Genomic DNA, 20,956 nt, shown 5'->3' on the forward strand with positions numbered 1-20,956 from the left:
CCTTGGCCTGGAAGGGAGTGGGCTGATGCTCCCATATGGGACCTTTCTTTACTCTGGGATGGAAGAAGTCAGGAGAAGACTCTTCTTCCTCTGTGGGCAAACCTGTTCCCTCCAAAACAAATAAAAACCCCTCATTCGTTTTGGCTCCAAGGAGAACTGGTCCCTGTCTGCTCTCCACCACCTCCCATTTGCTCCCAGCTGTCTTATTCTGTTCCTGGGAGGGAAGAGGAGTCTCCCCCCATTTTATTCTGGTCTGAAAAGAGGCTCTAAACGGAGTGAAAGGGAGGGCCAGCCCCCGATCGCAGGGCCTGGCTCCTGGCTGTGGCCCACACTGCCATCCTCTGGCCGCTCCCTTGGCGGCTCAGCTCCTTGGGGACCTTCCCTGGCTCTGCCTGGGTTTGGCTCCGCAGCCCCTCTGCACCCGGGACACCTCCAGCTTGCTTCCCCTGCCGTGAGAGGCTTTTCCAAAGGACATCCTGGTCCACATCAGGTAGGCAGTCACCTCTCCAGGAGAAATATGGTAGAAACTAGAGATAGGCACCTCCTTCTTTTTACAACCTGAAGGGGTGGCACTGATGGGACTGGAGGGTTGTGATCAGAAGTAACAACCAGGCTTTCTTCAGCTGGAAGACAGTGATGTTCCCGTGGAATATGGAGTGGAGGGAGGGGAACCCTAGTGCAGTCACGAAGAAGCACTTCTGGGCAAATATGTGCAGCCACAGCTGAGTGCCAAAGCTCAGCAGTGGATCACGGGTGGGTGCAGGCAGCACGTGGCAGGAGGAGTGGGTCACTGCCAGGATGTCCCATGGGTTCCCATCCCAACTAAGCAGTATCTGAATGAACTGAATCCCACCCCAGTCTGCATGTGCCTCTGTGGCAGTGGCCACAGGAACACCACTTTTCCACCTCCAGAACACAGGTCTTAAAAATCCCTTCTCTGCTGATATTTGATCCAGACTGTACCCCAAGCACCTACACTTCTGCTAGGAGTGTTGCTCTATCAGTTTTCCAGTACAGCTTTAAACCTCTAAATTTTAGTCTGGCAGAGACCTCTAAGGCAGGATCCCTGATGTGAGCAGCGCCCCTGTTTTATCTCATCCACAGAAAGCATGTTGGCAATCAAAAATCCGGCCCCAGTCTCCAGCAGCCTGGCTGGAAGGGACTCCTTCCCCACCTCACCACAGCTCAGCCTTGGGATGCTCACCAAGAGTGAAAAGGTGTTGGGCTCTGGTCCCACCTCTTTCTGAAGGGATTTGTGGTCTCCTCAACCACAGGTCTGGGTGGGTCTTTTTGTGCCTCTTTTTAAAGCTGGTTTACTTTTTATGGCCTAATGGATTAGTCACTGATGGAGGAGGGAAGGGGGCAGCAACCCACTAGCACAGCAATGCATTTAGCTGTGAAGAAGGAACCCTGTGCCACTGGGTACTTCATCTAGTTCAGTGTGTGGGAGAAGGGGGCTGAGACATGGTGCACCTATCTGCATGGTGAATGCCCATAACTTCAGCCTGCTTTGATTTCTGCACCTCCAAAATATTTCCCAGCAGAAGTGTGGACTCTTAAAAATGACATATCTGCAAATGTCTCTGTAGCAAATATGACCTTGGATTTCTCTATCACCTTTCACACACCTCTGTGAACATGTGGACTGAAAGCCGCTGCTGACCTGCATAACACTCCTGCTCTCCTCTTCTGGTTCAACACACAATTAGCCCCAGCTTCTCCCAGAGGGACCTCAGAGAGCCCATCCCAGGTATCCCAAACCTGACAGCAAGACTTGTGTTGGAGAAGCACATCCAGTTTCTGTTGAGCCAGACAGGGAAGGGCCTCCTATTTTTGTAGTCTCTGTGGCAACACGGGCAGGGTTGTTTGGGAGATGCGCCGAGGAAGGGGGCTCACAGATTTACACTGGTAATGGTACCGGTACCAGTGCTACGAGGTTTTTGGCTGTGGATTCCCTTTATCCGGCACCATCATCCCCAGCCCTGCTCCCCCGGGTCTCCTGTAGCTCTGGTCCGGACACCGTGGCTGGCCCATGTCCTTGTGCTAAGCACCGGCCCGGCTGCTGGTCCCCCCTGCCGCCAGCCGCCCCGGAGCTGGGCCGCCCGGGAGCCGCCGGCGGAAGCCTCCGCGGTGGCGGAGCTCCACCTAGTGCCGGCCGGGGACAGCGGGACGGGGGCGGCGGCATCCCGGCGGCATCCCGGGGAAGGGATGGCCTTCCTGGGGACCCGCCTGCAGGCGCTGCGCTGTGTTTCAAAGGGAAAATGGAAAGAAAAGTAGGGCCGATTCCTCAGCGCGTCTTGCCTTTCAGTTTGGCTTATCAAATAATTCTTTCTCTTATTGCTAACAAGGAGAGTGCGTGTCTTTTGCCTTTCAGCGCTTTTAGCTGACCTCAACCCCTCCCGTTCCTCTTCTTCCTGGCTTAACGATTTCTGAATCTTTGTCAATTCTACTTCACTCAATATATCTAGTTTAAACTAATGGTATCTCTTGTGGAGGTCTTCAAACAAGCTTAACTCTCCCCATCCACTACAGGGGGAATTTAGCACTTGCTCTAGGGAGCCTGCTCCTGGAGGCACAGATTAGGGAGTCTGGATCCAAACAAGAGAAATGTGGGCATTTTCCTTCAAGAATCATGAAACTGCTCCTTAAACAGCTCTGGCTGTGGCTCTGCACAAACCTCAGGGATGGACCAGCACCTTGCTGAGCATCCTGGAAAGGAAACGTGCTCCTAAAAGATATTACTTTTTCACTGAATACCTCCTGTAGCTTCGGTCCATCCCTCTCTGCTGCATGGAGTAGCAGGTGCACAAGACCCAGGAAGGTCTTTCTGCTGATTGTACTTCCTCACAGGGTGCCGTATGGCCTGAGCTGCAGTTCACGTGTGCATCAAGAGGAGTTCGTGTTAGCTCCAAGGTTCTCTGTTTGCCTTTACATTCCCAAATCTCAGCTCAGTAGCAATGATTGGGCCAGAAGACCCCTGCCCGCTCCTTTCTTAATCTTATGGAAAGACACTTGACACAACTCCCTGGTATGTTTTAAAGCACATGGGATTCCCATCTGCCTCTCCATGAGCCAAGTTCACACCTGCTTAGGTTCCAGGGCCAGCTAGGCTTGGATACAACCAGGTCAGCATTAAGCTCCTCTAGCTCTGAAGGTTACAGCGGCTGAAAACTCCTGTCTGCAAAAGACACTCAACTCTCGCTTTCCAGCTGGTGCAGGCTGCGCGTCAACAGTGCTGAACAGTGACGTCTTGTTGCTGAACACTTTGAAATTGTGTTATATGAGTATGTTAAAAGTCATATATATTTTCCAGAAAATGTAATGTTAAAGTTTTATTTCCATCTTTGTATTTCCAAATTATTATTCAGCAGTTTATATCTGCTTAAAAAATCAATGGTTCCTTGCTAATTCAACAATGTTAAGAAAAATATACAAATCATAATTGCTGTACTACAACATTGAATTATTTTCAGACAATGTTAGTAAAGAGCAGCTCAATTTATATGATAGGATATTCTAACCAAACAGTTATTAATTTATAACACTTGCCACTGGAAATCCTAACAGCAGTTAGCATCTTGTAAAACGTAAAAGAAAAGAAAACTATTAACCTGTATATTCTCATCTTGATTCACTGAGATGTAGACAAGTGTATGCCATTAATCATTATGAAAGCCACATTTACAAACCCCCAAATCTCATAAAGAAAACAACGTGTCTTTTTATCTATATTTAGAAACCATCAAGCCTCTGGTTATTGTCCTGGGAGTCTGGGAGAAAGTTAAAGATAAAGAGATAGAAAGATAAAGAAATAGTCTCATTTTATTGCAGCAGGGTTCATACACCCAGGCTGACTTCTGGGAACTGGGAGTGATGATATTACACTCCTAAATTGCTACAGAAGACAACTTCTTTAAAAAAATAAACATTTTATCTGCTATTAAAACACACAAAGCCCAAACATTGGAATTGGTTATCACTCATTTGAAGTGAGACTGCCAGTTGGAGACTGCCACCTGGATTTTCTAGACCAGGGAGGCAGAAGGTCATCTCCAAATATCACTCCTGTTTGTTTTAGATGCTTATTTTAGGTAGGAAGGAAACAGTTGCTGTAAGTGTCTAGCTCTCATCAGCAGGTGAAGAATATCATCTGGATGACTACAGACCACCTGCGTACCTAAAGCTCGATGAAATGCACTTGCCTGAACTGGACACCTATCAGGCACTTCACAGCAATTGAGATGTTCAGGGTAAGACAGTCGTACACATTCAAATGTACAGTTCGTTGTAATACAAGGCTGCTGTTTTAAAATCTGGGCTTCATAAGCTGGCTACTCCAATGGCCTTGTTTTCCAACATTCACTGACATCTGGAGATCAAGATGTGAGTAGCACTTCTGGAAATCACACCAGTTCTCTCTAGATGCATAGTCCGTGCTTGTAAACATTGACTAAAAACCCATGGATTTTCTTGTGCTTGCTTGCAATATGGCATGAACACTGTGAATTCAATGCATTGATTAGACACTGTTTACAAAAAAACAGGAAAAGAGATATCCAGTTGTGGAGAGAGAGCCAAAAGACCGTTGCTTTTGTCTTGCGATAGACGTGTTTGCTGAATTCAAAGAAATTAATTGTGTCTTCTCCTCAAAGTAACAAAAATGTGAATAAAGCAGCAGCTGGTAACATTTTCTTTTCTTAGTGGTGATATAAACCATCTATGCTACACAGAGTTTACGAAAATACTGAGATCAAATCCAGAACCTAGATTATTTTTCAACCCGAGAGTCTTCATGCTGTAGCACAGTTGGGGATAGAAGAGATTCCTCATCCCTGCTTACACATGGTTTAGTTTTGATGCTGGAATTGTGTGTAGAAACATTTTTCTTCATATTCTGGTAAACCTAGAATTGGGAAGAGGAAATAAAATATATCTTCCTGTATTGCTTTTTGTACTTGGATAACTGCTTTTCTCCCTGTGAAGCAGGCACTTGTAAAGTACAGCCCGCCTTCTCTTGAGGGAGAATCATACTCGGATCTGCCTGTTATTTCCCACTGACTCTAAAGGGAGCCCAGACAGCTGCCTAAGTAAGATGGACCTTATCTAGCAAAAAAGAGCTGGGCCGAGGAAGGGCACTGGACTGCAGAGAACTTTTTTTCCTAGCTACAGTGCTTTGAAGTTGCTCATCGGTTTGCCTCTACACTCAGCGGCTTCTGCCAGGCTAACAGTCTGCAGAGAGGTTCCAGGCTGAAAGGTGAGAGTCATTATAGCCCCCACATCCCAACAGGTTAGCAAGGACACTGCACCAGGAAAAAGTGTCTGATGCCCAGGCAGGAATCACTAGTTTTGAAAGGAGTTGCTTATCCTCCCTGAGGAAGAGATCACAGTCTGTTAAGGATGGAATATGATTTCCTCAGATTCTGTTTATTATTTTGACCTTTGAGAATGACATCCTCTGTCTGTGAGGACATAGGAGCACATACCTACAGTGGCCCACCATGAGATTCCTGGAAGGTGGTCCAGGCTCAGGCACTCTCCTATGGCAGCTATCAGCCTCACCAAAGCCAACTGCACTGGCTCCTGCACCAGGGAGGCACAGTCCTGTAGCACAGGCTGAGATTTCAGCCTTCCAGAGTGCCAGTGCAGGCAGTGGGAAGAAAGAAAATCTCATCAGGGAGATCAGGATTCCTTCTGATGGCAGAAAAAATTTACCCAAACTGTTACATAGATCCCCGGTGAATGTACCCACAACACCGTGGCACTCTTGAATAGAAACCAGAAGACTATTTCTAAGCTCATTTTGATCTATGGGGCTACACAAAAATAATAAAAAAGAAGGATTTTTCTCCTTTCTGTGTTTACTTACTGCTCCTTCTGCGTCAGCCAGCTGACAGGCAAGAGAAGAAACGAGCCAAGAAAAAGAGGGTCTTTTTCTGGAGTCAAGGGCCCAACAGGACTGCATCACACGATAGCTGCAGGAGCAAAGAGGTGACATAGAAAGTATATTAGCTGTTGGAGTCTCTGAAAGTGACTACATGGAAGTGCAGGATTTGGATGGGAATCATGGAGCACCAGAACAATTTTACAGTAAGAGGCCAGATTTGAATGTGTTGCATCAGAGGAAAAGATAAGGACAAAGGGTGAAACGAAGACCATGGCTTTACCAGAGTCCTTAGCAAAATCCTCCTCATAGGACTGGGGCCAGGATTTTACCCTGGCTCGCACGTACTGGCATGCTAACCTTGTTTTCCAGCTTCCATACAGAAAGTGTTAGGAAGACAATTCCTGTCTGTCTCTGGGGTTGAACCTGCTCCTTGCAGACTCTGTAGTCTTGAGGGGACTTTTCACATCAAGTCTTTTTATGCAATTTGACATCACAAAAATCTTTTTGAAGTTCACACGCCACCTTAGAGATTTTGCAGTTTCACCAGGGACCAGTGCAGCACCTATCTGCTAAAATCATTTGCAAACTTACCAGGTCAATAGGTTCCCTGATATTTATAAGCCCAACAGCAATCTGTCAGCTTCACCTGTACCTTAAATACCATCACAGTCTTTACATGGAGAGGATGAGAAGAGTATGGTGCCATAGCAAGGCACTGAGTCCTTAGACCATCTATGAAATGTCTGCCAGAAGAGCTCCGACAACCCAAAGTCCTTCCCTTTCCTCCATGCTCCAGGTCTTGTAGCTCCTCATCACCTTCTCTTCTCTTGTCCTCTGGGGTACCTCTAGGAAGAGCCTACCCCGGCACAGAGGCACAAGCTGAAATTCATGTGCTGAGAGCACAGGAATAGCTCCTGCCAACTGTTCCTTAGCAGGGTTTTTCCCTAAGAGGATCCCTAACCTCCTGGAACCTGGAACCGAATCACACATGCTAAACTCAATTAAAAAAAATAGTTTAGAGAAAATCACCAGAGATTTAGTTAATATTAAAAATTAATATGGTATAACACAGCTTTTGCAAAAAGAAAAAACAAAGAAAAAGAAAAGAAGTTTGTGACCTGGGAACAAGAAGGTCTCTGGGAAAGAAAGGCACAATTAAAGATAATAAGGCATAATTAAAGATAATAAATTAGTCCTTTCAAACACACATAACCTTTAGTTTTAATCAGTTCTGCTTTAGGACAAAACCTGCATGATCAAGAAGCCTTTTCAGAGTTAGAGGAAGATCTCACCTTTTGCAACTTCTTTTGAGCAAGGTACAGTGTACAATAAAGAAAAGCTCATACAAACAGTGACCTAGTAAATGTAAATTCCCATGCTGTGCTTCACTCAGGAAATACACTTACACATCTTTTGTAGCATAGTACGGTGGGTCCATTTTAAATCCACTTTGTATTAATTTGTAGAAGTTTGTATCAACCTGAATACCAGGGTAGGGATTTACACCTGTGAAAAATATTGGAGAACACACATTAATTCAGAAGTTGCCAAAACCAAGCAGTGCTCTTTTGTTGCATTACAGAACATACCCAAAGAGAATATTTCCCATAGTAATATTCCATAAGACCAGACATCACTCTTCATTGTGTACGTCCTCTCGAATAAGCTTTCAGGAGCCATCCATTTAACTGGTAAACGAGCCTGTACAGACAGGGGGAAGGAGGCCATGTCATGCTGTGACACAGGCTTTCTAGATGACTCACTGTAGTTCTCACTGCTTCATTGGATCAATTCATGTTTTCTATTTGAAAAGCCGGGCCTCTCTTAGTAGCCCCTTTAAATTTCCGTAGAGAGACAAACAGGCACTTCTAAGGAGCCAATTCATCTCATCCATTTTATATTACTATTTAAGAAAGAGATGAGCTCAGCCCTGGAAAAGCCTTCTTCCCTCCTCTGAATTCCAGAGTGAGTAACTTGGATGGAGATATTCACCCTGTACTTCTTCATATAGCTGGAGGATTTGTTGTACCCCACGCATATGCTATTGTTCCTATACTATCGTTGTCTATAACAGAAAACAATTCCCAGCACTTCCATCAATGGTTTCAGTGCGCTTTAGAAAGGACATGGGTGCCATCTCACTTACAGTACTAGCTTGATCAGGTTAATTAAAAGCTAAGAATTTGCATTTGCCAAGGGCAGGAAAAAGTGAGATTTCTGCACTGTCTGTACTTTCTTGGTTCCTTATCATTCTTACAATGGTATGAAAAATAGAGAGCACTCAGGAACTTACATTGCCCCTGACGATGTAGTTGGAGTCGTTCACTACATCTCTGGCAAGCCCAAAGTCACATATTTTCACCACTTTTCCCTGGGTCACTAGTATATTCCGGGCAGCAAGGTCTCTGTGAATGCACTTAGAAGGAAAGGATGGGTTAAGGCTCTGCAGCATTTGGTATCAGAAGGAGATAATTCGTTTGCCTCACACAGAGCTCTCTGAATTGGTGCCTCCTTCCACTCAAACGTTTTGGAGAATGAGTAAGCTGGACAGTCCCCAGCTGCTCATGGCAAAGGACAGGGCCAGGGCAGGCAGAAGTGTGTAATGCAGCCACTTCTTACTCAGGGTCATGCCTAAAACTGCAATCTAGTCTTGGTGTAAAGCCAGGGAAGGAGGTATAGTTCAAGCCTGCCACTCTGTGGCTCTGTTCTGCAGTCTGCCTTTTATAGACTGACCTATTTTTACCGTCTTTTCTATCTAAACGATTTGCTACCCTTCACCATACCGATTTGGACTCAAGAAACTCCATTCCTTTGGCGACTTGGTAAGAGAAGCAAAGAAGGTCTTCAAAAGTAAGCACATTAAAATCCTCGTCTTCATCCTTCTGTCTGCTTGCATGCTTAATTTTATCTGTAAAAATTAACCAAAAGTATGAGTTTTCCATGCGCTTCCTCACTCTCTGATTAATTCCACTGACTGTTTTAAGCATGTTCACATGCTCCTACCAAAGGCATCACAAAGAATATCCATCTTTTGCATCCTTTGCTCAGACACAAAATAAAGCAAAGAGCATTTTCATACTCAAATACTATGTATAACGTGACCAGAAATGTAAGCCTCTGGTCTTAAGTGTTGTTGAATCCTTCTCCACCAAAACTCCTGCCAAGAGGGAAGAGAGACGTATGATAGAAAGGAGCCTCCTGTGTCACTGAATCTATTCCAGTTGGATCAATAATATAATAAATAAAATAGTAACATAATTACTAGCAATAAAAGCAACTGATCTCTTACCTTCCTCAGAATACAGCACTGTTCCATTTGATACAGATGTCACATTTATGTTTTGACTTCTTTGTGTGATTTCAAATTCATCTTCTCTGCATACAGTCATATTCACATTGTACTTCAGGTGAGTTCCCTTCCTGGAGTGGGTGACACATTTTCAAAGGTTACACACAGTGGATCACATAATCTTCTACACATAAATTGTTTTGCAGTGAAAAAGCATGATCAGTTATTGCTATTAAAAATCTGGGCACAGACATGAGTCTTCTCAAAACTGGGAAGAGAAGCAAGAAGTTGCTTGTCTTTTGCAGTCCAGTGCAGAGAACATCATATGTAGAATCAAAAGTCAGTTCCTCCCAAGGCAGTGCTTACTAAAGTATGTGAAAGCATACTCTCAGGGATTCAATAATTTCACCAGTTTACAGCACAGCTGAGAATGCTGCTTAAAAAGAGACAGTAGCTTTGTAAAGTATTGAACTGTTGCTGAATGCTTTACCTGGAATTTTGGTCCAAATGGATATTGTGGTAAAAGCTGAAGTTGTGCTGTTTAAAAATATCCATCAGTGTCCAGTGAAACTTTTCCCTCTTGCTCCTTAAGTAGTTTAGAAGGTCACCATAGCAACAGTATTCAAATATCAAGTAGATTGGTCCTGAAATAGTTGGAAATGTAAACGCCTCCTGCTATCTATAGCAATCCCTATTAAAGCCCTAATGATGCCTCATCTTCTCCCAGGACTAATCTGTATTACATGTCCCAAGCATCTTCCCTTCCCAGGTAGATAACTTTTACTGATGGGCAGGTGATGTTTACTGACTGTAGTTACTGACTGTAAACTACCCTTTGGAAAGCCTATATAGCTGATTTTTCCCTGTGGTGCATCTCCCAAGGTGGATCGTAAATCCCTGTGAGGGTATAAACATCCTTCCTCACACCAATGGCACTGGGGAGGACAGCACAGGCTATAAAGATGCAACATATTGTCTAAACCATACATGGCTCAAGCAAAAGATGACCCCTGCTAATTATCTTGATGATGTGAATTGGTATCCTTCGACCTTTCATTTATCTGCACTACCTTCATGCTCTAGAAATATCCCTTTTTTTTTCCATGGGGCCACCTGAAAACCAAGTGTACTTGCTGAGAGGAACTAAAGGAGGGAAAGATCTTGCAAGGGAATATGTCTGAGTGGAGCACTGGTAAGGCCACTTTCTCAAGAAAGGAAAAACACCTCCAATTCCCAACCAGGCAGGCTCAGAGGAAAGCCACGACAAGCCAGCAGGAGCAGAGCGAATGGCCCGGGGAGAGCTCAGGGTGGTCACACATCACCCCTGCAAAGTTTTATGCTTGGCACCACCACTTCTGGCTAAGAAAGACCAAATATGAATTTGTGGACTTTTCTGCAGGAAGGGCCCTGTCAAGGAAGGTAGGGCACACTGTGAAAAGCCTGCAAAGTCTCTCAGAGGATGGATGTGAAGTCTGGAGAGCCATGGAAATGCTTCTGAACATGGGACTTGGACAAGGCTGGAAGTGTCCCCGCCCTACCTTGCCAGACTGAGCAGTCTCCCCTGCAGCTCTCCTGCCTACACCATCACACCTGCTGAGTTTTCCAGAACGCAGTGGCAGCCTGTGTAATTTCAAATCAGCTACAGCCACCAACAATGATCTATTTCTATGCTTTCCTCTTATGCCTTAAATGTCTTTGCACGACAGTATTGCTGTTGATGCAAACTGGGGAAACGAGTTAACTGTTATCTTTGGTCTTTCTGACTTAATAAATATCCATGGCAGAAAATCTATCAAGTTTTTCAGTGGCAGGTGTTAGAGTTCATGATATGAGCAAACACTGGCTAAATCCTGCCCTTTCCCGGAGGCGATCTGTTCTTTAGCCTCTCTCCACCTGCTCCTGTTCACTGCTGGACTGGCCAGAAGGGGAGTTCTTGGGACAGGAATATCCATGTATGTTGCCTCAGTGATATCTCAAGTCGCACAATAATTAATTAGTGGTAATATCATGCCATTTTCATCTTAGTTCATTTTTGCTTAGTTCTTTCCATCTTCAGGTTTATTTTTACATTCAGTCCTTTAAAAAGTTTTCTCTTTTTTCATTATTTGCTTCTCTCCTCTTCTTTCTTTGAGTGTCCCACCCACTCCGGCTCTTTTTTCAGTTTATTTTCTTTCCTGTCTAGCCTTTAGCCATTTTTTCCTTTCTTTCTACAACTTTACTATTTGGTGAGCCACCTGATTAAAAAAAACAAAATAAAATTTCTTATGTGAACAGAATCATGTGGATACAAAGGTATCTTAAACCAGATAAGCTTTTCCTTTTCATTTAATAAACTGGCCCATATCAGTGCCATCACCATTGTAAAAGGAAAAGTTCTTCCATAGAATGGTTATTGTTTCACTTCATGCAAGTTCAATTAGAAAGGACCCGTTTCCATAGACACGCATGGCCTTAACTTTGATTTAATTTCATTTTCGTCTTATTTTAGGCTGGCGCAGAACAGCAAATATGGTTGGGCAAAGACAGGACTCAGGTGAAGAGGGGATCAGCAGCAGAGTAGAACAGGTGATTAATTATGTCTTGGATGTTTTTAATACTGCTTTCAGTAACCAATTTTTGATACTTCTTTTCTGCTCAGGAGTCCTCCTTAGCCTAAACATTTTAATTTGTACCTTTCCACAAGTTACCTGACACAGTACAAGCTCCTAGTAGGTTCACAATATTTTCATGGCTTCCAATGTGAGTCATCATTTTCAGCTCAGACATTAGAGCATCTTTTTCTGAAGCATCAGGTTTTTCTGTAAAAGTAACACAGATTTGGAAATCTCCAGCAAAGAATTAAAAATGTAAATGGTTGTGATGCTTTGCCACACCCAAGTCTTAATTTCAAATTAATTGGACTGAAAGTACATTTGAGAACATCCTAAAAATTTTTGTACGCTATAAAAAGATTTAGCCAAAGGTGGAAAGTAAATGTGTGTGTGAGTGTGTATCATTTGAATGGTTGGTAAAGCAGACATAAAATGTTAATATTTGTCATTCTTAGGCTGGCAAGGAATGACAGCAGTGTATTAAGGTGTTCACAAGCACAGAAAAAATGGCAGTCAACCCTGTTGGAGAGAAATGTTATGAGAAAAAATGTCCTAGCAGCCATATGGCACACAACCAGTTGAGATCCCATAGCTAAGAAGGCCACCCTGTGTTTCAGTAGTAGCTTTAGGCTTGTTTTTCAGCAAGCATTTGGTCCTCAAAATCTCATTGAATTGGGGATGTGAACCAAAATCATCAAGATGAACTCCCACAAAGGCAACTGCAAAGGAGTGGACCAAGGAAGTGTAAAGCTGATCCACATGTGCCAACAGGAGATGAGGAAGTGGATGGCAGTGCTGGCAGGAAGGGACTGTGAGGGCACACAGGTGAGCAAGGTGCTGGTACTGCTGCCAATGCTCATCCTGTTGTGTATCAACAGGGTTGTGCTACTCAGGACCCAGTGAGGCAGCCCTCATCCTCTTCTTGCTGCTGGGGACGCTTGCTTCTAGACACTGCTTTTATGAGGAGTCAAGACAGTTCAGAGAGGCCAGAACAAAGCAGCAAGGAGGATTAGAAGTTTAAGAAGCCTGACCCATAAGGAGGGATGGAAAGAAATTATTTTGTGTTATCGAGAAGAAAAGACTACAGGAAGATGTGCTGGAAGTTTTGCAAACAAGCTGGCTCAGACATAGAGGCGAAGGGAGTGCAACAGCTAGACAGCACTACAAGAAAAAGGGACCTCACACCAAAGTCCACAGAGTCACCAGTGTGACCAGCAGGCTAATCTGCACTGTGAATTTGCATTTGTCCTCTTTAGAGCAGAGCAGCTCCATCCTTCCCTACACAACGCAGATCTATGGCACATAGGACAAAATGCAACGTGCTGCATGAAGACGGCACTTCAGCACTACTTTTCTAAACTTTAACAGGATTTTGAAAGGATTTTGAAGCCAAGCATTTGTGTGGTGTAATTGCTACAAGTCTGTATATAAAGGGATTTCCAACTCCGGTTCTGCTTTGGAGCCACTAGAATGTATCACTGCTTGCAAAACACACCCAAAGTTTATCATACCTTTTAGCATTTTGACTGCAACCTGGACTGAATCACCTGCATTGCTAATTCCATAAGCTGTTGCATTCACCACTTTCCCAAAAGCCCCAGAACCAAGGACTTGTCCTACAAGACACAATATGCCAATATTATTTGCAACTGCTACAGTACAGGCTACTACTCCAGCATTGTGGGTTGCCTTGTGGACTGCTCACCGAATTCCAGATTTTCCCTGGGAAATTCCCATTTGAGATCATATTCAAATTCTCTGAAGTCGATGTAGAGGTACTCGTTATCCGATGGGCCTATCATCTGAATCATTTGCAACTGGCTTTCATATCTATATTGCTTTGGAAGAAAAAAAAAAGTGGAATAAGTCTTAGAGAAGAAAAAACACGCTGGTAGGAACAAAACATGAAGGAGTCGGTATTTATGTTTGCTCTTACCTTTTTGTATTTACGAAAAATGAATGCAAACAAAAAAGCGATCAATAGGAGGAAAAATCCAACAGAGACATGGAACACAGCATCGTCCTGAGGGGAAGAAACGGCACCTGCAACTTTAAGAGATACATATTACTACCCACTGAATCAGAGCTCAGGTGTACAGCTAAAGGTGCAAGGAGAACCCATGGTGGCTTGGTCAGTTCTGCCAGCTTGCAGTCCTCTCATGCCTGAGCCTCCTTTGCACAGGGAATGAGATGGAGCCACATACAAAGCAAGGAGCTGGGCAGGAGGCGTTAAATGCTGGGTAATCATGACATCTGTTTTCATTAAAAAAAAAAGCTACACCAGTTAAGAAATCTAAGTGCATGGAGGTGTTGGTGTAATTCACAGACTGGACATGGTGAACATAAACAGGAACAATTATTCTTCTCATTTTGTCTTCCTTCTCTGCCTGTGCCTTCCCCCAAGCAATGTACATCAGATACCGAAGCACCTGTTATCAGCGGATGGAGCGCACACAACCTGCTTGGAGCATTGCTCTGCTGCTTAGCCAGGAACTCTTTTAACAAGTCAAGAGCATACTATAAGGCAGCAGTGCATAGGTGAGTGTTACCTGAAACCTACCCTCATATTCTGGTAGTTTCTAAGAGCATAAGTATTATGTTTACTTTCTATTGTAATTTCAACATAAATGCTCAAACTCTTGTCAGGCATCACAGCTTCTGTCAACTGTAGTCAAAAGCACCAAACAGCTTGTTTATTCATGACAAAGGAAACCTCTGTACTGCAAATATCTGGGTGCTTCAGAACACTTCCCAGGTGTCACAGCATGTTCCCTATAACTGAAATATTTTGCCCTATGGGATGTATATGGTGTTACAAGTATAAGTGCATGGGCAAATAATCGTAATGATTTTCTTGTTCAACAAGGAAAGAATCTCTCATGTCCCCTACAAGAAGCGAGACCTTACAGTTGTTCTCAAACCAGAGCTTGGCCTTCTGCCAACTGCCTACAGCAGTTTAAGAACTCCTCTCTCCTACTACTTGCTCCTGCTTCCCAGACAGGGCCTGACCCTTGAGTGGGTCTCTTTGCTCAGTCTTGCTCTTGCTCAGGCATGCGATAACCTCCATGGGGTGAGGAGAGCTCCCACAGGCATTTCTGGCAGCACCACAGTGACCTCCAGGAGAGGAATAAGAGCCAACACCTGCCACCAGCTGCCAAAGTGCCTTCAGCTCTTCCCAAAGTTGATGCCTCCAGGTTTCAGGTAGAGATTACTAAAAGGAAATAAAAAAGCAGACCCCAATATTGCCATGGCTCCATCCTGCACCTCCCATTCATGTGAAATTCCTGCTCATTTTAGTCAGGGAGGCCCCTGCTTTGGGACTAGAGAAAAGGGACCTGGGTTTCCCATTCACTCATCATTTCCCACACTGCATACACAGAGCATGTGTGTTTTACCTGCAATGCCGTTGCATGGTCAGCCATTTAGCCAGATAAAAAATACTGTAAGTTCTGCCACACTAGCTTTAAGTGAGAATCTGTGCTAAAGCACTCGCTTAGGGTACCTGACAGGTTAATGAAACTTTTTTCACAGGCTAAACCGGCAGAATTGTTTGCACAGCACTCAATGGAGAACGTTGTTGCTGTGTCCTTTACATCTAAAGTACTGCTTGAAATCCACGACCCCAGGGATCTCCTCTCTGGCAAGAAGTTGTGAATCCCTTCGGTGATTTCTTCTGTACAGCTGAAAAAGAAAGGACACCAGTTCTGATTTTTGGCTCAGAGTGGCATTTTCCAAGGGAGAAGGTGGGATGTTTCAAAACATGTCTTATGTCCGTGTTGGAAGGCAGGGAGGGACAGATGGCCTTGGTTTTTGTCACTGTTAGCATGAGGCTTCAGGGCGGTTGCCAGTCTCATTTTCAGGTGATTGACATGGCAGGGTCAGCAGGAGGTGAATTGGGCTCCCTACCTCCCTCATTGGGCTCACTCCCACTCTCCACCACTGCCCTGGCAGGGCACCTGCACCCCCTGACCTCTGGGACCTCCACCAATTTCACAGCTGACACCTCCACACCCCCAACCCTCCACCCCCGCCCCCCTGTATCTATTCCCGCTATTTTCACCTTTACCTCAAACAGTCAAACTGCTGAGCAGCTCCAAATGAGCTGTTACTAAAACAATAACTACAAAATGAACCCACAGTAAAAGCTCTAACTCATTTTCCTGAAGGTATATGACTTCAAGGATGAAGTTTCACTCAAGATGAGTGAGAATTAGGGCATCAACCCTGTATTACTGAGGCTCTGAGCAACCTGATCTAGCTGAAGATGTCCCTGCTCATTGCAGGGGCGGCTGGACTAGATGACCTCTAAAGGTCCCTTCCAACTCAAACCATTCTATAATTCTATGATTCTATTCTATGATTCTATTAATGACTTTAAGACCCAATATGTAGAAAGAGGGTACGCTATACTGGAAGTAAAGGAAGCCCACACAGAGATAATTTTGACCTTTAGCTTTTCCATCATTCATCAACTGGCTGCCTAACTTACTGTCCACATAAATAAATGAGGAGGTAACTAAGTAAATAAAATTTATTCAGCTCTACACGGAGTACTATCTTCTATGTGTGGAAGTTCTCAAGAAAAGAAATGTCACAGCATTTTCTTTCCAGCAAGCTGTTTTAAGGAGTATTTGAAACTCACTAGCTGGATGTTTTCTTTCATCTGGCATTTCTGCACAAACAGATTGATGTTAGGAAGCCTTTTCAGAGCTATGGAAGAGAAAAATTGTCTAGTATTTTTTATCATATCCCGTTAAAATACTTAGAGCTTTATCCACAGTTTTCCAAAACATAATTTGACCCAATACTCTTCTACACTGTGGGATTATTAGCTTTTTGGCACATCTAAAATAAAAACTGCAGAATTCATAAAGCAGCTCAAAGCTGTTTCAGCACCTCTTGAAATTTTAGGGCTTGACGCATTGCCCTAAATAAATAGAGGAAACGGAAAGGTTCTCACTAACTTTACTGGAAACGCTCTGACTGACTTTACTGGCTTTGGTTACAGGTCACTGTAACAGCTGCATTAATGAAAGTTTAATCAATTAAGCAAGCTCATACTAACCAATGCATTCCCTGAATGTCTTCTAAGTTTGACAGGCCAAGAGAAAAACTTAGGTTGGACTTTGTAACTACCTAACTCTTGATATAAACCCAGTGAGGTTTATTTCAGTGTAAAGAGCCTGAGATACAGATCTTTATAGACTTCATTTGATGCCAGTTAAAACATTGAAAACTTTGCCTAGTTTTGGTGATCTGGTTCCCTGGAGTGGGCCACCATGTCCCCTTGTACAAACAGTTGGGGCTGCGTTTTACACTTAGCTTCTTACAGGACAGTCTTCATTTAACCAGGGATAGCTCAGCTATGGTCTTTGCAATAAATCAAAAAGAGGGAAAATGATTTACTTGGACGAGTTCAGTTCGGGACAGTTCCTCCAAACCCAGGATGAGGCAGGGTAACTGTCAGCGACGCAGGAGATCTGCTTGAACAACAGCTGCATCGTTACTTCAGGCTTTCCTGCAACAAGATAACACAGGACAATTTCTGTCAGCACTTCAGTGACGAAAACCTTTATGTTTATGTGGCAATGCTACGTCTGCTGAGACCAAGATCTGCTTCTGTGTTTTCAAAATAACCCACTCACATGTCACTGTGAGAGCTGGGTGCAGCCCTCAGTCCTCCTCCTTCCTCCAGCCCCACACCTCGGTTCTGTGGGATGGCAGTATGGGCAAGGCAAGGGGAGCAGCCACTTCTCTGTACAGGCACAGCCAGACCAAAACAGTGGCACAGCCAAAATCAGAAGTCTTGACTTCTGCTTATCTGACTTGGAGCAAGCAGTCTGACCTAGGACTCCCCTGATACCCCAGTTCGGGGTGTCCGGCTCATACAAAATGTGCACAGAGGATCCCTGTATAAATAATATATAATAAATCATGCTCCCTGATGTAGAAAAAGGGTGAGATGCTGCAGTCACACTGCAGAACTGAGTACTGGGCAAGACTGTGCATGTGTGCGAATCGTGGGCAGGGGCGTACGAGGTAGCGTGGCCCTAGCATATGTGTCACACACCAAAGGGTCTCCAGACTAACTGCATTAACTCACAAATGCCATTAGGAAAAAAATGACATAAACACACCGTAGAAAGCTAACACCTGATGAGGATAAGTGTTTTCTCTCACTGTGTATCTCATGTGGTCTCTACAGCAGCCACATATATTCCAGCTCTGTAGGGTTAGAATACAGTCACTGTATTTTACTGAGCTCCTAGGCTAAGTGGTTTTCTTAAGAAGTATTAATTTTCTCAATATATGATTAATTTCTCACATTCTGTCCTCTCTGCTTATGAAGAGAAAAAAAATTAATAACTTCCTCCTCTTCCTCTGTTCTCCATTGCTGACCAACACAAGAAACATGACCCACAAGCAGCCAGCATCCTTCTCTGACCCAGTGCCTGGATTTCAGTAGTGAAGCACAGATAACCACATTTTTGCCTCATGTTCCTCCATTTTTAACAATAAATTTATGTAAATTAAATGGAGAACACCAAGGGAAAAGCAACATATTAACTCCATTTATATCAGTGGCAAAATCCCAGGCTTTGCCAAATCTTCACAGGGATCATTTTGTCACTTACTTCTCACGTACAGAGTGAAATTTTTTGTCACGACCGTGTCATCATTTTCAGCATAAAATACATATATCCCAGACTGGTGCTGATGGTTGCAGAACTTTGATGAAATGCTGTGGAGCAAAGAAAAGTCAGGAAAAGGACAAAAGATTGACTTGAAAAACATTTTAAATTTAGTTAAAACTCATATATATGTTTGAAACAATTCAACATCTTCTAATGAGGAAGCCAGACTAAATAATTTTTCATTAGAGAATATAAGCCCCAGAATGTAACTGTTTTGATAAGAGGATATTTTTTTCCTGCAGTATTGATTTCATTCTGCAGTTTTCCTCATAGCTCCTGGAGTGCATCTGGGCTGTCAGGCTCTGATTTTGTTACCAGTCCATTGAAGACAAGGTATAAAACACATCCTGGCACAGATGCTAAGACCTGCAAAGGATCAAACTCTCTACTCTCCAAAGGATTTTGATGGGAGTTTCGAGTTCATATGATAAACAGTATTAGGAAATAACCATGACAGTTAGGATCTTATGAGAAAAACCTCTCCAAATGGAAAGATCTGACAGAAACTCAGAAATGAGATCATCATTGGAACTTCATTATGAATGAGACTGAGGACCAACCACTAAGATATTTCTGCAGGAGGAAGGCCAGCCTTCTACAAACCCCTATGGTGATGGCAGCAAACCAAGACCCCAACCATGCAGGAAATGGCTTGTGACAGTGGAAACAGTGAGGGAGGGCTCTAACAAGTCCCTGGGCAGAAGCTAACAACGGAGGACTACAGAGACTTAAAGATTCCTAGACAACTGACCTGTTGAATCACTGGTTTATGGGACACGGGATGAGGCCGGGAGAAGGGAATATATCTTACAGAGATGGCATCCTATTTCTGTCCTTTTGGCTGCGTTATTATTGTCAGGACCATCATCATATTTAAATGACAGCTATTGCAACTCACTGTAGTCAGAAAAGCGCTCAAGAAAACCTTTTCTTAGGTTTAGTTGCTGCCATTTTGGGACCAGATGTTTAGCAGACTGCTCAACGAAAACTGGGTAGGGGACCCCCAACTCAAATTCAGTGGTAAAGACAAGCAGACATATCAGGGAGTTTGAAACAGACAGAAAAACAACAGCATATACCAGTAATCTGCGAAGTAAGAGAAAGTAGCAATGAGCTTGGAACAAGAAATCTAGATAACCAAAATCAGGGTGTTTCTCATTAAGCAAGATACATACAAATTAACTAAGACACCAGGTATCACCTTGCAATTCTAAAGCAAGAAAACTCACATTGAAGCCACTGGCACTTTCGCCTTCTGACTAAGGCATCACCTCCATATAGTTATTGACTTTTGAATGCCTTGATCTGAAATGGCCTAAAAGGTGTCCCTGAACTCAGGGACTTTTAAAAATAGATCCCTTTTAAGCTGCCTCAAAATAGATACTGAAGGCAGGATAAACCACAACTCATTTGTTGCTTTTGAAATCCTAGGTCTGAAGGATTAAATACTAATGAAATAATGAGAAAATAATGAAAAATGAGTGTCTTTGATAACTGAAAATATAAGTGGACGTGGGATAAATATTATAAATTTATCAGAGGTCATTCTGTGTATGAAAACTCATTTGCTTTTAGGAGGGAAGTGAAAATCAGCAGCGTGCTAAAACAGCGAGTCAACAAAAGCAAGTAGGAAATGGAAATTGTGAAAGAATCTCTCAAAACATGTCAGGGCACTGACAAAAGAGATAAATCCTTTGGACCTGACATTAGAAGCTAAAGAAGGGGACAGAATTAACTAATAAAATTTAATATGATCTATAATCAGGAGGAACAAATTGATAAAGAAATGGCAGAAATAAAAAACAGAGAAAAACAGAAAATGAAAAAGGATATGAAAGGAATAAAGTAGAAGTGTTGGGAGATGGGATTACACAGAAGTCAACTAAAATATGATAAGTTAAACCCACAATACATTAAGGTATGTGATGACCTTTTTTTACTTTGTTTTGAGAAACCTTCTGCTTTAAAATCACATTGAAATCTGCAGTGCTACAGCCTGTCGGCAGAATGTCCTGACCTACCTACCCCTAGCTGCTTCTGGGGACTTCAAACTGAATGAAATATCTACCCCTACTCTTTTTCCTCAGGTGAAACATGTCTATCCAATACTAGCATTCAACCAAAACTAAACAGCTGCGGGGGATGTTCGTACAGGAGAATGTACTTGTCAGATGAAATGATCACCAAATTCATGTATTTTTCCCTCAGTTGTATTTTTCCATAAAATAAATAGAATGATAAGTCAGTGCAAAGTATGACTACCTAAAATGAAAATTTAAAAAGAGTATTTAATCAGCAGCATAACAATATGAATGGCTGAGTTGTCTGTTTGAAGCAGCCTTCAGACGAAGCAATGGGCTGGCTGTGTCTGAGCCAGCCTAGGATGCGCTGCTCCAGGGACACAGGCTGGACTTTCCCCTGTCCGGCAGGTGGAGATCAGCACTCAGCAACCACCACTTCTGGCTGCAAAGGCTATCTGAAGTGACTCATAAATCCC

At 43.4% G+C, this 20,956-nt stretch overlaps 1 protein-coding gene across 1 annotated transcript in view; it reads right to left on the reverse strand.

Annotated features, from left to right (window-relative positions):
- Positions 1-3,309: 3,309 nt before the first annotated feature.
- Positions 3,310-20,956, reverse strand: part of FLT3 (fms related receptor tyrosine kinase 3) — a 45,323-nt gene continuing 27,676 nt past the window's right edge. Inside the window, exons 10-24 of the mRNA XM_075084219.1 lie at positions 18,400-18,506; positions 17,171-17,282; positions 15,267-15,445; positions 13,701-13,813; positions 13,470-13,602; positions 13,276-13,380; positions 11,861-11,971; positions 9,664-9,817; positions 9,174-9,304; positions 8,668-8,792; positions 8,178-8,300; positions 7,474-7,585; positions 7,291-7,390; positions 5,867-5,972; positions 3,310-4,903 (exon numbers count right to left, since the gene is read on the reverse strand). Coding sequence (XP_074940320.1) covers positions 4,769-4,903; positions 5,867-5,972; positions 7,291-7,390; positions 7,474-7,585; positions 8,178-8,300; positions 8,668-8,792; positions 9,174-9,304; positions 9,664-9,817; positions 11,861-11,971; positions 13,276-13,380; positions 13,470-13,602; positions 13,701-13,813; positions 15,267-15,445; positions 17,171-17,282; positions 18,400-18,506 — 1,846 coding nt within the window. The 3' untranslated portion in view covers positions 3,310-4,768. The remainder of the gene's footprint in view (positions 4,904-5,866; positions 5,973-7,290; positions 7,391-7,473; positions 7,586-8,177; positions 8,301-8,667; positions 8,793-9,173; positions 9,305-9,663; positions 9,818-11,860; positions 11,972-13,275; positions 13,381-13,469; positions 13,603-13,700; positions 13,814-15,266; positions 15,446-17,170; positions 17,283-18,399; positions 18,507-20,956) is intronic.

This window comes from Phalacrocorax aristotelis, chromosome 1, assembly GCF_949628215.1.
Source record: "Phalacrocorax aristotelis chromosome 1, bGulAri2.1, whole genome shotgun sequence".
In the NCBI taxonomy this organism is placed as follows: Eukaryota; Metazoa; Chordata; class Aves; order Suliformes; family Phalacrocoracidae; genus Phalacrocorax; species Phalacrocorax aristotelis.